We start from the raw sequence: 18138 nt of genomic DNA, 5'->3' as shown, positions 1-18138 counted from the left end.
ATCTTTGCCTCATGTCCTCATTGGCTTTCAAAACCTAAAACTTTGTCCATATACATTAGAGATAGATTAGATTACACCAGATTAGATAATACTTTATTTATTCGGTCAGGAGAGTTCCTTCAGGAAAATTAAAATTTTCAGCACAATCCCATTCAAGTTTAGACAAACATTACAGGGAGACAGAACAGGATCGCTGACGGGTCTGCCGGCTTCCAGCGCCCCTTACAAAAAAGATGAGATAAAGGTAAACAAAGGGGGGGAGGGGGATGGGAGAAAAAAATATATATATGTATATGTGTATATATGTACATACATGTGTATATACTGTATGTACATATATGTGTATATATGTACATATGTATGTGTATATATGTACGTATATATGTGTATATATGCGTGTGTATATATGTACATATATATGTACATACATGTGTATATGTGTATATATGTACATATATACACATATATGTACTTATATGTGTATATATGTACATATATATGTGTATATATGTACATATATCTGTCTATATGTACTTATATGTGTATATATGTACATATATATGTGTATATATGTACATATATCTGTCTATATGTACTTATATGTGTATATATGTACATATATACACATATATGTACTTATATGTGTATATATGTACATATATATGTGTATATATGTACATATATCTGTCTATATGTACTTATATGTGTATATATGTACATATATATGTGTATATATGTACATATATCTGTCTATATGTACTTATATGTGTATATATGTACATATTGGGACGGCGTGGCGCAGTGGGAGAGTGGCCGTGCGCAACCCGAGGGTCCCTGGTTCAAATCCCACCTAGTACCAACCTCATCACGTCCGTTGTGTCCTGAGCAAGACACTTCACCCTTGCTCCTGATGGGTGCTGGTTGGCGCCTTGCATGGCAGCTCCCTCCATCAGTGTGTGTGAATGTGTGTGTGAATGGGTAAATGTGGAAGTAATGTCAAAGCGCTTTGAGTACCTTGAAGGTAGAAAAGCGCTATACAAGTACAACCCATTTATCATTTATTTATATATATATATATATGTGTAAATCTGATGATTGAGGGAACCCCTCATGAAACAGTTCTGTAGAGACAAAGTAGTCTTGTGATTTTTCCGCCACATACATATTGTGCTCTACCATGGTATCGAGCACTATTCTGTGGATAATCCAATCAAGACATATATGTGTATAGATGTACGTATATATGTATGTATATAAACATGCTGCTTTAGTCAAACACTAAGCATCGTGTAGCAGTATTGCCCAGTGCTGAACTTGAACATAATAAAACCATCACTTACTGTACACTGTCTGCTCTCACTGGGGTAAAGACCGATGGGGATGTTTATGTCTTTCCATTTAGTTGACAAATTAATCATAATCCTCACAAAGGGTTTTAAAAAAAGGGTGCCGTGAACGTCTTTTTGTCTCTTTTTCGCCATCTTGGGGTCTCAGTTGGAACTTCTTGGTTTACTATAATATCAATCAGTCAATCAATGTTTATTTATATAGCCCCAAATCACAAATGTCTCAAAGGACTGCACAAATCATTACGACTACAACATCCTCGGAAGAACCCACAAAAGGGCAAGGAAAACTCACACCCAGTGGGCAGAGAGAATTCACATCCAGTGGGACGCCAGTGACAATGCTGACTATGAGAAACCTTGGAGAGGACCTCAGATGTGGGCAACCCCCCCACAGCAATGGATGTGGAGCGGGTCTAACATGATACTGTGAAAGTTCAATCCATAGTGGCTCCAACACAGCCACGAGAGTTCAGTTCAAAGCGGATCCAAGACAGCAGCGAGAGTCCCGTCCACAGGAAACCATCTCAAGCGGAGGCGGATCAGCAGCGTAGAGATGTCCCCAATCCATACAGACGAGCGGTCCATCCTGGGTCTCGACTCTGGAACGCTAGTACTTCATCCATGGTCATCGGACCGGACCCCCTCCACAAGGGAGGGGGGGACATAGGAGAAAGCGAAAAGAAGCGGCAGATCAACTGGTCTAGAAAGGAGGTCTATTTAAAGGCTAGAGTATACAGATGAGTTTTAAGAAGGGACTTAAATGCTTCTACTGAGGTAGCATCTCCAACTGTTACCGGGAGGGCATTCCAGAGTACTGGAGCCCGAACGGAAAACACTCTATAGCCCGCAGACTTTTTTTTACAAGTGAGAGGCATGATTTGGAATCTGCAATTCCCTTTCACCAGCTCAGAGGCGCTGCAGCAGCTCACCGGCTCAGTCTGTCAACAAGCTAGTTGGCTCTCTGTGAGCGATGCTCCACTTTGTCCTAACAAACAGACTGCTGCCTGGGTATTATGCGGGTCAGCAGATGTACTTTCAATATGGAAGTTCTTGTGGAATAGCAGCGCTCTCATTGACTCTGTTGCTAGCTGCTTTTTGCTAATGTTTCTTCACGCTTTCAAATGCATAAAAACAAGCAAAACATATGCAGTCTTGTCTTATTGTGAATGATAGCCAAATGTTATCCAAAATGTGCAGTGGATGATTTTTACTGAATTAGAATAGCCGATTTCTATCAAGTCCTTCATTTATTCCTGTTGTGCAAAAAAGTTCCAAAAAAACAACTTGTCAGTGGATAATATTTCCACAAGTTGTCCAGGCAGGTAGGTATACTCTAGCTGCAAACACAAATGTCTCATTTAGCTCAAACACTGCGGACCACTATACTTGATGTTTTTGCCTCTTCAGGGCCCACTACCCAGGCACCACCACCGTCATGGACGCCCTGAAGACCGGGAAGAAGCTTTGGTCCTCCGAGGACTACAGCACCTTCAACGATGACGTGGGCGCTGGTTGTTGGGCCCGCATTCTCAACCAGAACTATGTCAATGGATTCATGACTGCGTGAGTACCTGCTACCTGTATACAAATAATTAGGATGCTTTCAGCTCATCTTGAATCTCCTGCCACAAGCATCTAGATGAGAATATAAGTGGCTAGTAGAAGGTCGTCTGTCTGTTCCAGGACCATCTCCTGGAACCTGATTGCCAGCTACTACGAGGACCTGCCATTTGGCAGAGATGGCCTTATGACAGCTATGGAACCCTGGAGTGGCAACTATGTGGTGGAGTCTCCCATCTGGATTACAGGTAATACTGAAAAGTACAGGAAAAACACATTTTTGAGATCTTGAAAAGCCAAACAAATCGATTGCATCTGTTTGAAGCAACCCTTTAAATGGCCAGGCAGCTGCAACATTAGAACATGGAATTGCTGAATACACGAAATACATTTGATAAGGCTAATATTTTTTTATTTCGGACAGTCCGAAATAAGACAAAAACTTGGCTAAGGAAACAAAAAACACTTTGACGTGAACTTAAGGACGTAAAACAGAAGACACTAACTTTGGCATAAATAAACCCAACTTATTTGCGGTGACGTGAGCAGGGCAGCATGGACTATGCACATGAAACAGAGTATGGAGCAACAACAAGGACGCCACAACGACCAACTGACATAAACAGGTTTAAATAGATATGTCATGATGGACAACAGGTGCGTGAGTCTCATGTGAACAGGTGGAAACTAAGTGGTCGCCCATGGTGACAAAACAAGGGAGTGAAAAAACAGGACTAACGGAGTCTTGAAGTAACAGAACAAAACCAAACAAAACATGATCACAAGACCTGACAGTACAGTGATACTAATGAATCATATTCGGTACTATACCACCTCTAAAAAGTGCCGGTTCCCGCCCCCTTTACTTATACATATATACACAGTGGGCTTGTCTCGATACTGGTACCAAAATATATTTCCATACTTTTCTAAATAAAAGGGACCAACACAAAATGTCATTATTGTCTTTATTGTAACAAAAAAAATGTTAGTGTACATTATTGTCATTTAGTCCTTCAATAAAATGTTGAACATACTACACATCTTGTCTTTTAGTAGTAAGTCAACAAACAAAGACTCCTAATTAGACTGCAGTAACATATTGTGTCATTTATACACCTATTATTTTATACACATTATGAGGGACAAACTGTAAAAATTGATTATTAATCCACTTGTTCATTTCGCTGTTAATATTTGCTTATTTTCTCTTTTAACATGTTCTATCTACACTTCTGTTCAAATGTAATAATCACCTATTCTTCTCTTCTTTGATACTTGACATTAGTTTTGGATGATACCACACATTTAGGTATGGATCATGTCGATACCAAGTAGTTCCCGGATCATACATTGGTCATATTCAAAGTCCTCATGTGTCCAGGGTCATATTTACTGACTTTATAAACATTATATGACTTTTTTTTAAAACAACAATAACAAATATTGATATAATCACAGTAGTATCGACTAGATACGCTCCTGTACTTAGTATCATTACAGTGGATGTCAGGTGTAGATCCACCCATGGTGTTTGTTTACATTGTGACGGCGGTGAGCTATTGTATCCTCCTAAGCTGTGTAGTGAAGCATGTTTAGCTATTCCTCGTCCTCCAGTGATAATACTAATTGTAAGAAACTTACTTTATTTGTCGCCATGGAGGCCAGGATTAGTGACTTAGAAGCATATATATATATATATATATATATATATATATATATATATATATATATATATATATATATATATATATATATATATATATATATATACATACATACATACATACATACATACATACATACATACATACATACATACATACATACATACATACATACACACACACACACACATCCACCAAATGTTTCCCCTCTGTCTGCCGTCGAGTGCAAATAATTGTCCAGGTCTGTCCCTTATGGTCCAGAAGGAAAAGTCAGGCCTATTAAAGCCATCCCGGCTCACAGGACCATCTTCTCCAAGCACACCGAAGCCAGCAGCTCATGATTTGATGAGGAGTTTCTTCAGCTCAAATAGGAATGTAGTTTTATGTTATGTTTTATGGCCTCACATGAGGAACAATGCTCCCGTCCAAAGGCAAAACCCAGTAACTCAATTTTGGTCATAACTGAGCTGATAATAATTTTGGAGTTCCTAGGTGATATCCTTTACATTAGTGTATGCCATATTGTCATTTGTTGCGTAAGTAAGCTGTTACGCGCATGGCAGGACCTAGCAACTACCACATAACCGCGTAGATACAACAGAAAAACCTAGTATCTCAAGGGACCAATTGGAGCTTCTTTGTCAGTGACCTTATTGTCTTTAATGAGACATTTGCAGGAATGGAGGCCGACTATGTGATGTTATGGCAGGAGGGGATATTTGGAAGATTGGCCCAGGACGTTGCAAGCAGCTTCATTAAATGTACTGCTCTTCAATCTTCCCCTTGCATATTCTTTTGGGCAGATAACTGTGGAGGTCTAAATAAAAAGTGGACGCTGCCCAATGTGCAAACGCAGAATGGGGCCCACCTGAGATTGTGATCAAATATGTGGCGAAAGGGCACACACACGTTCATGAGAGCAGATTCAATCCATGGCTCAATCGGCAAGAAAATGAAAGCTCCAGAAAACATCTATACGTTTGTGACTTTGTAAGACAGCATCAAGATAGATTGCTTTTCCTTTGTTTTCTCAAACTCAGCTAGAAGTGAGTTACTAGGTTTTGCCTCTGGACGGGAGAATGCACTTTGGACTTGACTTGAAAGAGAATATTAGCACTTTTTTGTTTCCTTCAGTGTAATTTAAGAAGAGTGGTGTTCCTCTGCCTGCAGCCCACACCACACAGTTCACCCAGCCGGGCTGGGCCTACCTGAAGACTGTTGGACATCTGGCTCAGGGTGGAAGTTATGTGGCCTTGACGGATGGAAGAGGAAATCTGACCGTTGTCATAGAAACCATGGCAAGTATCATCATTTCAGCATTACTTCCTATTTGCTTGAAAATGTGTGTAATGTCATGTTGTGTTGATTGTGTTGCACACTCAACGACTCCGCTTTCTAGAGTGTGGATTTTGACACATTATGTCATCACCTGGTGACATCGCTGGTTTTAGGAACAGAGGAGCATGTTGGGCAGCGCACACACACAGAGTACTTACAAGCAGACACAGTGTGTAGACAGAAAAGGAAGAATGGACGCATATTGCTGTAAAAAGTCAAGATAAAGATGAAGTTATAACACTGAAACACCCTCAGGAAGAGTTGCTTTAAGACAAGCAGCTAACGTCCATCCACAGTGTTTTAGCTACTTCTAAATCACCAATCCTGGTCTCCATGGTGACAAAGTAATTTTCTTACATGTAGTATTATCACTGGAGGATGAGGAATAGCTAAACATGCTTCACTGCACAGCTTAAGAGGATGCAATAGCTCACCGCCGTCACAATGTAAACAAACGCCATGGGTGGATCTACACCTGACATCCACTGTAATGATACCAAGTACAAGAGTGTATCTAGTCGATACTACTATGATTATATCAATATTTTTTATGGTCACGAAATTTTTTTTCAAATTCATATTATGTTTATAAAGTCTGTAAATACGTCCTTGGACACATGAGGACTTTGAATATGACCAATGTATGATCCTGTAACTACTTGGTATCAGATCCATACCTAAACGTGTGGTATCATCCAAAATTAATGTCAAGTATCAAAGAAGAGAAGAATAAGTGATTATTGCATTTTAACAAAAGTGTAGATAGAACATGTTAAAGGAGAAAACAGGGCGACACCTACCCTTTACATCAGTATTTTTTATCCATATTATTATTGCTATATCAGGTATTATATTTTATTGTATGATCCTGGGGCTTCACGGTGGCAGAGGGGTTAGTGCGTCTGCCTCACAATACGAAGGTCCTGCAGTCCTGGGTTCAATTCCAGGCTGAGGATCTTTCTGTGTGGAGTTTGCATGTTCTCCCCGTGAATGCATATTGGTATGGAAAGCAGGGTAGTGTAGAATTAAAGAGTAGTTCCATGATGTTCCTCACAGAGTCATGGCCACTCCTCATGCATATTGGTATGGAAAGCAGGGTAGTGTAGAATTAAAGAGTAGTTCCATGATGTTCCTCACAGAGTCATGGCCACTCCTCATGCATATTGGTATGGAAAGCAGGGTAGTGTAGAATTAAAGAGTAGTTCCTTGATGTTCCTCACAGAGTCATGGCCACTCCTCATGCATATTGGTATGGAAAGCAGGGTAGTGTAGAATTAAAGAGTAGTTCCTTGATGTTCCTCACAGACTCATGGCCACTCCTCATGCATATTGGTATGGAAAGCAGGGTATGTAGAATTAAAGAGTAGTTCCATGATGTTCCTCACAGAGTCATGGCCACTCCTCATGCATATTGGTATGGAAAGCAGGGTAGTGTAGAATTAAAGAGTAGTTCCTTGATGTTCCTCACAGAGTCATGGCCACTCCTCATGCATATTGGTATGGAAAGCAGGGTATGTAGAATTAAAGAGTAGTTCCATGATGTTCCTCACAGAGTCATGGCCACTCCTCATGCATATTGGTATGGAAAGCAGGGTAGTGTAGAATTAAAGAGTAGTTCCTTGATGTTCCTCACAGAGTCATGGCCACTCCTCATGCATATTGGTATGGAAAGCAGGGTAGTGTAGAATTAAAGAGTAGTTCCATGATGTTCCTCACAGAGTCATGGCCACTCCTCATGCATATTGGTATGGAAAGCAGGGTAGTGTAGAATTAAAGAGTAGTTCCATGATGTTCCTCACAGAGTCATGGCCACTCCTCATGCATATTGGTATGGAAAGCAGGGTAGTGTAGAATTAAAGAGTAGTTCCATGATGTTCCTCACAGAGTCATGGCCACTCCTCATGCATATTGGTATGGAAAGCAGGGTATGTAGAATTAAAGAGTAGTTCCTTGATGTTCCTCACAGAGTCATGGCCACTCCTCATGCATATTGGTATGGAAAGCAGGGTAGTGTAGAATTAAAGAGTAGTTCCTTGATGTTCCTCACAGAGTCATGGCCACTCCTCATGCATATTGGTATGGAAAGCAGGGTAGTGTAGAATTAAAGAGTAGTTCCTTGATGTTCCTCACAGAGTCATGGCCACTCCTCATGCATATTGGTATGGAAAGCAGGGTAGTGTAGAATTAAAGAGTAGTTCCTTGATGTTCCTCACAGAGTCATGGCCACTCCTCATGCATATTGGTATGGAAAGCAGGGTAGTGTAGAATTAAAGAGTAGTTCCATGATGTTCCTCACAGAGTCATGGCCACTCCTCATGCATATTGGTATGGAAAGCAGGGTAGTGTAGAATTAAAGAGTAGTTCCTTGATGTTCCTCACAGAGTCATGGCCACTCCTCATGCATATTGGTATGGAAAGCAGGGTAGTGTAGAATTAAAGAGTAGTTCCTTGATGTTCCTCACAGAGTCATGGCCACTCCTCATGCATATTGGTATGGAAAGCAGGGTAGTGTAGAATTAAAGAGTAGTTCCTTGATGTTCCTCACAGAGTCATGGCCACTCCTCATGCATATTGGTATGGAAAGCAGGGTAGTGTAGAATTAAAGAGTAGTTCCATGATGTTCCTCACAGAGTCATGGCCACTCCTCATGCATATTGGTATGGAAAGCAGGGTAGTGTAGAATTAAAGAGTAGTTCCATGATGTTCCTCACAGAGTCATGGCCACTCCTCATGCATATTGGTATGGAAAGCAGGGTAGTGTAGAATTAAAGAGTAGTTCCATGATGTTCCTCACAGAGTCATGGCCACTCCTCATGCATATTGGTATGGAAAGCAGGGTATGTAGAATTAAAGAGTAGTTCCTTGATGTTCCTCACAGAGTCATGGCCACTCCTCATGCATATTGGTATGGAAAGCAGGGTAGTGTAGAATTAAAGAGTAGTTCCTTGATGTTCCTCACAGAGTCATGGCCACTCCTCATGCATATTGGTATGGAAAGCAGGGTAGTGTAGAATTAAAGAGTAGTTCCTTGATGTTCCTCACAGAGTCATGGCCACTCCTCATGCATATTGGTATGGAAAGCAGGGTAGTGTAGAATTAAAGAGTAGTTCCTTGATGTTCCTCACAGAGTCATGGCCACTCCTCATGCATATTGGTATGGAAAGCAGGGTAGTGTAGAATTAAAGAGTAGTTCCATGATGTTCCTCACAGAGTCATGGCCACTCCTCATGCATATTGGTATGGAAAGCAGGGTAGTGTAGAATTAAAGAGTAGTTCCATGATGTTCCTCACAGAGTCATGGCCACTCCTCATGCATATTGGTATGGAAAGCAGGGTAGTGTAGAATTAAAGAGTAGTTCCATGATGTTCCTCACAGACTCATGGCCACTCCTCATGCATACTGGTATGGAAAGCAGGGTAGTGTAGAATTAAAGAGTAGTTCCATGATGTTCCTCACAGAGTCATGGCCACTCCTCATGCATATTGGTATGGAAAGCAGGGTATGTAGAATTAAAGAGTAGTTCCTTGATGTTCCTCACAGAGTCATGGCCACTCCTCATGCATATTGGTATGGAAAGCAGGGTAGTGTAGAATTAAAGAGTAGTTCCTTGATGTTCCTCACAGAGTCATGGCCACTCCTCATGCATATTGGTATGGAAAGCAGGGTAGTGTAGAATTAAAGAGTAGTTCCTTGATGTTCCTCACAGAGTCATGGCCACTCCTCATGCATATTGGTATGGAAAGCAGGGTAGTGTAGAATTAAAGAGTAGTTCCATGATGTTCCTCACAGAGTCATGGCCACTCCTCATGCATATTGGTATGGAAAGCAGGGTAGTGTAGAATTAAAGAGTAGTTCCATGATGTTCCTCACAGACTCATGGCCACTCCTCATGCATATTGGTATGGAAAGCAGGGTAGTGTAGAATTAAAGAGTAGTTCCTTGATGTTCCTCACAGAGTCATGGCCACTCCTCATGCATATTGGTATGGAAAGCAGGGTATGTAGAATTAAAGAGTAGTTCCATGATGTTCCTCACAGAGTCATGGCCACTCCTCATGCATATTGGTATGGAAAGCAGGGTAGTGTAGAATTAAAGAGTAGTTCCATGATGTTCCTCACAGAGTCATGGCCACTCCTCATGCATACGGCCTCCACTTCCTCCCTACAATGTCACCTCACAGAATGCAACCTTCCGTCTAAAAGGATCCTTGGTAAGTTGCCGTCCTGAACCAGATTCAGACTGAAAGACCTGAGCTGAACATCTCCTTATTTCATTGGTCAGGCCTCCATCAAGGAGCTCCAAGTGTGGCAGTCTCACTTGGACTTCAAGACCAACAAATCCACCTTTTTCAAGCACCTAGGTCCACTGAAGGTAAAATAGCTTGGAATGTGAAATGATGTCATGTGACCTAGTGTGTCATCAATGGCAGCTTTCAGGTGGCGAGTTCTCCCTGGAGCTGAGTGAAGATGATGTGTATACACTCACCACGCTCACTGCAGGCCACAAAGGCAGACACCCGCCCCCACCTGCGTCCTCCGCCTTCCCCAAACTCTACAAGGACGACTTCAACGTCCGTAAGTCGCTTCTTCCTCAACATTTTTGTCAAGTGCTGGTAGTGGTGAAAGCCTGATGGTTTGGGGATTCTAACTTAAGTCTTTAGTGCGCCTTCATCCGAGATGTGGAATCTGACATTCCACATCTTCTTAGACTTAACCTTCCTTTTATTGTCATTCAAATGTCAACTTTACAGTACAGATAAAAACATTACTTCCTTGTAGAGCAATGAGGTGCAGATACACAAACCCCGTTTCCATAGGAGTTGGGAAATGGTGTTAGATGTAAATATAAACAGAATACAATGATTTGCAAATCCTTTTCAAGCCATATTCAGTTGAATATGCTACAAAGACAACATATTTCATGTTCAAACTCATAAACTTTGTTTTTTTGCAAATAATCATTAACTTTAGAATTTGATGCCAGCAACACGTGAGAAAAAAGTTGGGAAAGGTGGCAATAAATACTGATAAAGTTGAAGAATGCTCATCAAACACTTATTTGGAACATCCCACAGGTGTGCAGGCTAATTGGGAACAGGTGGGTGCCATGATTGGCTATAAAAACAGCTTCCCAAAAAATGCTCAGTCTTTCACAAGAAAGGATGGGGCGAGGTACACCCCTTTGTCCACAACTGCGTGAGCAAATAGTCAAACAGTTTAAGAACAACCTTTCTCAAAGTGACATTGCAAGACATTTAGGGATTTCAACATCTACGCTCCATAATATCATCAAAAGGTTCAGAGAATCTGGAGAAATCACTCCACGTAAGCGGCATGGCCGGAAACCAACATTGAATGACCGTGAACTTCCATCCCTCAGACCGACATCAATCTCTAAAGGATATCACCACATGGGCTCAGGAACACTTCAGAAAACCACTCTCAGTAACTACAGTTGGTCGCTACATCTGTAAGTGCTAGTTAAAACTTTGCTATGCAAAGCGAAAGCCATTTATCAACAACATCCAGAAACGCCACTGACTTCTCTGGGCCCGAGATCATCTAAGATGGACTGATGCAAAGTGGAAAAGTGTTCTGTGGTCTGACGAGTCCACATTTAAAATTGTTTTTGGAAATATTCCACACGGTGTCATCCAGACCAAAGGGGAAGCAAACCATCCACGCAAAGTGTAAAAGCCAGCATGTGTGATGGTATGGGGGTGTATTAGTGCCCAAGGCATGGGTAACTTACACATCTGTGAAGGCACCATTAATGCTGAAAGGTACATACAGCTTTTGGAACAACATATGCTGCCATCTAAGCGCCGTCTTTTTCACGGACACCCCTGCTTATTTCAGCAGGACAATGCCAAGCCACATTCAGCACATGTTACAACAGCGTGGCGTCCTAAAAAAAGAATGCGGGTACTTTCCTGGTCCGCCTGCAGTCCAGACCTGTCTCCCATGGAAAATGTGTGAAGCGTAAAATAGGACAGCGGAGACCCCGGACTGTTGAAGGACTGAAGCTCTACATAAAACAAGAATGGGAAAGAATTCCACTTTCAGAGCTTCAACAATTAGTTTCCTCAGTTCCCAAACGTTTATTGAGTGTTGTTCAAAGAAAAGGTGATGTAACACAGTGGTGAACATGCCCTTTCCCAACTACTTTGTCACGTGTTGCAGCCATGAAATTCTAAGTTAATTATTATTTGCAACAAAAAAATAAAGTTTATGAGTTTGAAGATGAAATATGTTGTCTTTGTAGCATATTCAACTGAATATGGCTTGAAAAGGATTTGCAAATCATTGTATTCTGTTTATATTTACATCTAACACCATTTCCCAACTCATATGGAAACGGGGTTTGTAAATAAATAGTTGAGTGTACAGATAAATATATTGCACTATAAGGCACACCTAAAATTATTTCCTTTTCTGAAAAATGGACAGTGTGCCCTATAATCTGGTGCACCTTGTATACAGTAACCAATCCACTTTATTTGTGTAGCACATTTAAACAACATAAATGTTTCCAAAGTGCTGCAAAACAATATTCAAATATTATCCTTTGCTCCACTAATGATTGAATAAAAATAGAAACAATATAAAAGTAAATATGATTAAAAACGATTTTAATGGGTAAAACCAATTAAAACAATACATACAAATCATCAAAATAAAAACAGAAAACACAGAGGACCACACAACTCACGTGGTGTTGAAAACCAAATAATAAAAGTGGGTCTTAAGACGAGACTTAAACACTCCACTGTGGGAGCAGTTCTAACTTGGAGGGGCAGAGTGTTCCAGAGCTTAGGCCCGACCACAGAGAAGGTCCTGTCTGCCCTGGTTTTAAGTCTGGTCTTGGGAACCACGTATGTTCTAATTCTGCTTGTATATGTGACACAAAGTGTAGTGATAAGTGTGACCAGTAGATGGCAGTCACACAAAAGAGATGACGTGTGAGAATCAACCTGTTCAATAAATGATGCCAGCAAGTACCCGCGAGCAAGCAACAACAAAAACATTGAGGTTCCATTGAGAATATAGAACATTACACACAGCGCTCAAAAACCTGTCACAATGTTTTGGTACGACTTTGGCTTGGCTTGTCGGAGCATTAGGGATTCCATAGTCAGACGTACTGTGCTTCAACATAGGGTGTGTGTGTGTATGGGCCCCAAAATGGCTCCCCTTTAAATTCTATTAATTTCTTTAACCTGACTGGGATCCCTGAGTTTGTAAATACTATTAGAGCAAAATATATTAATGTTACAATGTATTTAAACAGCAATACAAAATACATTGAGGTATTTTTGAAAATAAACATAATGGTGACGAGCTGAAAAATGTACTTCAATTCAATAGTTTTACTCCTCTTGTATGGATAATATCGATATCAGCATCAATTCCGCCCCCCTTTTGTTTGTTTGTCTACAGCCCAATGAAGCATATTGACCTCATATTGGATCACAGAAACCTGGTAGTTCCATCCAACTTGTCGTTGTTTTTAGTTTGCATGTTCTCAGCCACATATTTCTCTGAGACGGCCAATTGTTCCCAGATGTGATGATTATATTGTGGAGAAGGATTTTCAAGCTATGGCTTCTCCTTGGCAAGATGACTGCTGCCAGGAGTGTATTAGTCTAGTGAGAAGATGTGCAAGGCACACCTCCTACTCCACATGTCCTCTGTACCAAACCAACGGTTGTGTTAAAAATACACTCAGCAATACATTGTTGGCAGAATGTTTGTCACTTTAGCATTTTTATGATAACTGTCACTCAGAAAGTTGTGCTTCTGCCTCTCTGCCTTGTCATTCTGCAGGAGAGCCTCCCTTCTCAGAAGCTCCATACTTTGCTGACCAGACAGGAGTGTTTGAGTACTTCACCAACCGGACTGATCCTGGACCTCATGTCTCCACTTTACGCCAGGTGGTCACTCAGCGACCCATCACCTGGGCCACAGATGCAGACCAGACTATTAGCATCATTGGAGACTACAACTGGTATGTTGCTTTAAAGTGCCTCCTGTTCTCTGAAACTACAAACCCCAAAAGAGGTGAAGTAGTCACCTTGTCTAAATGCTAAATAAAAAGAGAATACAACAAATCCTTTTCAACTTATATTTAATTGAATAGACTGCAATTATTTCTTTATTTTTCTATTATTTTTTGCAAATATGATCTCATTTGGAATTTGATGCCTGCAACATGTTTCAAAAAAGCTGGCACAAGTGGCAAAAAAGAGTGAGAAAGTAGAGGAATGTTCTTATATTGAACATCCCACAGGTGAACAAGCTCATTGGGAACAGGTGGGTGCCATGATTGGCCATAAAAACAGCTTCCATGAAATGCTCAGTCATTCACAAAGAAGGACGGGGCGAGGGTCACCACTTTGTCAACAAATGCCTGAGCAAATTGTTGAAGAACAACATTTCTCAACAAGGAATTGAGGGATTTCACCATCTACACTCCGTAATATCATCAAAAGGTTGAGAGAATGTGGAGAAATCACTGCACGTAAGCCATACTACACACCTTCCATTCCTCAGGCATCGAAAAGCCACGTCAGTGTGTAAAGGATATCACCGCATGGGCTCAGGAACACTTCAAAAAAAACACTGTCAGTAACTACAGTTGCTCGCTACATCTGTAAGTGCAAGTTAAAACTCTACTATGCAAAGCCACAGCCATTTATCAACAACACCCAGAAACGCTTCGCTGGGCCCGAGCTCATCTAAGATGAGTGGAAAAGTGTTCTGTGGTCTGACAAGTCCACATTTCACATTGTTTTTGGAAACTGTGGACCAAGGAGGACAAGAATCATCCGGATTGTTGTAGGGTGAAAGTGTTGTAGTCAGCATGTGTGATGGTATGGGGGTGTATTAGTGATTGTTGTAGGGTGAAAGTGTTGTAGTCAGCATGTGTGATGGTATGGGGGTGTATTAGTGATTGTTGTAGGGTGAAAGTGTTGTAGTCAGCATGTGTGATGGTATGGGGGTGTATTAGTGATTGTTGTAGGGTGAAAGTGTGGTAGTCAGCATGTGTGATGGTATGGGGGTGTATTAGTGATTGTTGTAGGGTGAAAGTGTTGTAGTCAGCATGTGTGATGGTATGGGGGTGTATTAGTGATTGTTGTAGGGTGAAAGTGTTGTAGTCAGCATGTGTGATGGTATGGGGGTGTATTAGTGATTGTTGTAGGGTGAAAGTGTTCTAGGCAGCATGTGTGATGGTATGGGGTGTATTAGTGATTGTTGTAGGGTGAAAGTGTTGTAGTCAGCATGTGTGATGGTATGGGGGTGTATTAGTGATTGTTGTAGGGTGAAAGTGTTGTAGTCAGCATGTGTGATGGTATGGGGGTGTATTAGTGATTGTTGTGGGGTGAAAGTGTGGTAGTCAGCATGTGTGATGGTATGGGGGTGTATTAGTGATTGTTGTAGGGTGAAAGTGTTGTAGTCAGCATGTGTGATGGTATGGGGGTGTATTAGTGATTGTTGTAGGGTGAAAGTGTTGTAGTCAGCATGTGTGATGGTATGGGGGTGTATTAGTGATTGTTGTAGGGTGAAAGTGTGGTAGTCAGCATGTGTGATGGTATGGGAGTGTATTAGTGATTGTTGTAGGGTGAAAGTGTGGTAGTCAGCATGTGTGATGGTATGGGGGTGTATTAGTGATTGTTGTAGGGTGAAAGTGTGGTAGTCAGCATGTGTGATGGTATGGGGGTGTATTAGTGATTGTTGTAGGGTGAAAGTGTTGTAGTCAGCATGTGTGATGGTATGGGGGTGTATTAGTGATTGTTGTAGGGTGAAAGTGTTGTAGTCAGCATGTGTGATGGTATGGGGGTGTATTAGTGATTGTTGTAGGGTGAAAGTGTGGTAGTCAGCATGTGTGATGGTATGGGAGTGTATTAGTGATTGTTGTAGGGTGAAAGTGTTGTAGTCAGCATGTGTGATGGTATGGGGGTGTATTAGTGATTGTTGTAGGGTGAAAGTGTTGTAGTCAGCATGTGTGATGGTATGGGGGTGTATTAGTGATTGTTGTGGGGTGAAAGTGTGGTAGTCAGCATGTGTGATGGTATGGGGGTGTATTAGTGATTGTTGTAGGGTGAAAGTGTTGTAGTCAGCATGTGTGATGGTATGGGGGTGTATTAGTGATTGTTGTAGGGTGAAAGTGTTGTAGTCAGCATGTGTGATGGTATGGGGGTGTATTAGTGATTGTTGTAGGGTGAAAGTGTTGTAGTCAGCATGTGTGATGGTATGGGGGTGTATTAGTGATTGTTGTAGGGTGAAAGTGTTGTAGTCAGCATGTGTGATGGTATGGGGGTGTATTAGTGATTGTTGTAGGGTGAAAGTGTTCTAGGCAGCATGTGTGATGGTATGGGGGTGTATTAGTGATTGTTGTAGGGTGAAAGTGTGGTAGTCAGCATGTGTGATGGTATGGGGGTGTATTAGTGATTGTTGTAGGGTGAAAGTGTTGTAGTCAGCATGTGTGATGGTATGGGGGTGTATTAGTGATTGTTGTAGGGTGAAAGTGTTGTAGTCAGCATGTGTGATGGTATGGGGGTGTATTAGTGATTGTTGTAGGGTGAAAGTGTGGTAGTCAGCATGTGTGATGGTATGGGGGTGTATTAGTGATTGTTGTAGGGTGAAAGTGTTGTAGTCAGCATGTGTGATGGTATGGGGGTGTATTAGTGTAGGGTGAAAGTGTTGTAGTCAGCATGTGTGATGGTATGGGGGTGTATTAGTGATTGTTGTGGGGTGAAAGTGTGGTAGTCAGCATGTGTGATGGTATGGGGGTGTATTAGTGATTGTTGTAGGGTGAAAGTGTTGTAGTCAGCATGTGTGATGGTATGGGGGTGTATTAGTGATTGTTGTAGGGTGAAAGTGTTGTAGTCAGCATGTGTGATGGTATGGGGGTGTATTAGTGATTGTTGTAGGGTGAAAGTGTTCTAGGCAGCATGTGTGATGGTATGGGGGTGTATTAGTGATTGTTGTAGGGTGAAAGTGTTGTAGTCAGCATGTGTGATGGTATGGGGGTGTATTAGTGATTGTTGTAGGGTGAAAGTGTTCTAGGCAGCATGTGTGATGGTATGGGGGTGTATTAGTGATTGTTGTAGGGTGAAAGTGTGGTAGTCAGCATGTGTGATGGTATGGGGGTGTATTAGTGATTGTTGTAGGGTGAAAGTGTGGTAGTCAGCATGTGTGATGGTATGGGAGTGTATTAGTGATTGTTGTAGGGTGAAAGTGTTGTAGTCAGCATGTGTGATGGTATGGGGGTGTATTAGTGATTGTTGTAGGGTGAAAGTGTGGTAGTCAGCATGTGTGATGGTATGGGAGTGTATTAGTGATTGTTGTAGGGTGAAAGTGTTGTAGTCAGCATGTGTGATGGTATGGGGGTGTATTAGTGATTGTTGTAGGGTGAAAGTGTTGTAGTCAGCATGTGTGATGGTATGGGGGTGTATTAGTGATTGTTGTAGGGTGAAAGTGTTGTAGGCAGCATGTGTGATGGTATGGGGGTGTATTAGTGATTGTTGTAGGGTGAAAGTGTTGTAGGCAGCATGTGTGATGGTATGGGGGTGTATTAGTGATTGTTGTAGGGTGAAAGTGTTGTAGTCAGCATGTGTGATGGTATGGGGGTGTATTAGTGATTGTTGTAGGGTGAAAGTGTTCTAGGCAGCATGTGTGATGGTATGGGGGTGTATTAGTGATTGTTGTAGGGTGAAAGTGTTCTAGGCAGCATGTGTGATGGTATGGGGGTGTATTAGTGATTGTTGTAGGGTGAAAGTGTTGTAGTCAGCATGTGTGATGGTATGGGGGTGTATTAGTGATTGTTGTAGGGTGAAAGTGTTGTAGTCAGCATGTGTGATGGTATGGGGGTGTATTAGTGATTGTTGTAGGGTGAAAGTGTGGTAGTCAGCATGTGTGATGGTATGGGGGTGTATTAGTGATTGTTGTAGGGTGAAAGTGTTGTAGTCAGCATGTGTGATGGTATGGGGGTGTATTAGTGATTGTTGTAGGGTGAAAGTGTTGTAGTCAGCATGTGTGATGGTATGGGGGTGTATTAGTGATTGTTGTAGGGTGAAAGTGTTGTAGTCAGCATGTGTGATGGTATGGGGGTGTATTAGTGATTGTTGTAGGGTGAAAGTGTTGTAGTCAGCATGTGTGATGGTATGGGGGTGTATTAGTGATTGTTGTAGGGTGAAAGTGTGGTAGTCAGCATGTGTGAT

General features: G+C 41.6%; 1 protein-coding gene across 1 annotated transcript in view; it reads left to right on the top strand.

Moving 5' to 3' along the window:
- Positions 1 to 18138, top strand: part of LOC133542355 (galactocerebrosidase-like) — a 41475-nt gene that overhangs the window by 15220 nt on the left and 8117 nt on the right. The window contains 7 exon segments of the mRNA XM_061886410.1: positions 2757 to 2912; positions 3033 to 3157; positions 5747 to 5874; positions 10036 to 10125; positions 10197 to 10286; positions 10345 to 10489; positions 13742 to 13922. Of these exon segments, the coding sequence (XP_061742394.1) occupies positions 2757 to 2912; positions 3033 to 3157; positions 5747 to 5874; positions 10036 to 10125; positions 10197 to 10286; positions 10345 to 10489; positions 13742 to 13922 (915 nt within the window).

This window comes from Nerophis ophidion, linkage group LG24 (genome assembly GCF_033978795.1).
Source record: "Nerophis ophidion isolate RoL-2023_Sa linkage group LG24, RoL_Noph_v1.0, whole genome shotgun sequence".
NCBI classification, from domain to species: Eukaryota; Metazoa; Chordata; class Actinopteri; order Syngnathiformes; family Syngnathidae; genus Nerophis; species Nerophis ophidion.
This window is presented reverse-complemented; position numbering and strand designations above follow the sequence as displayed.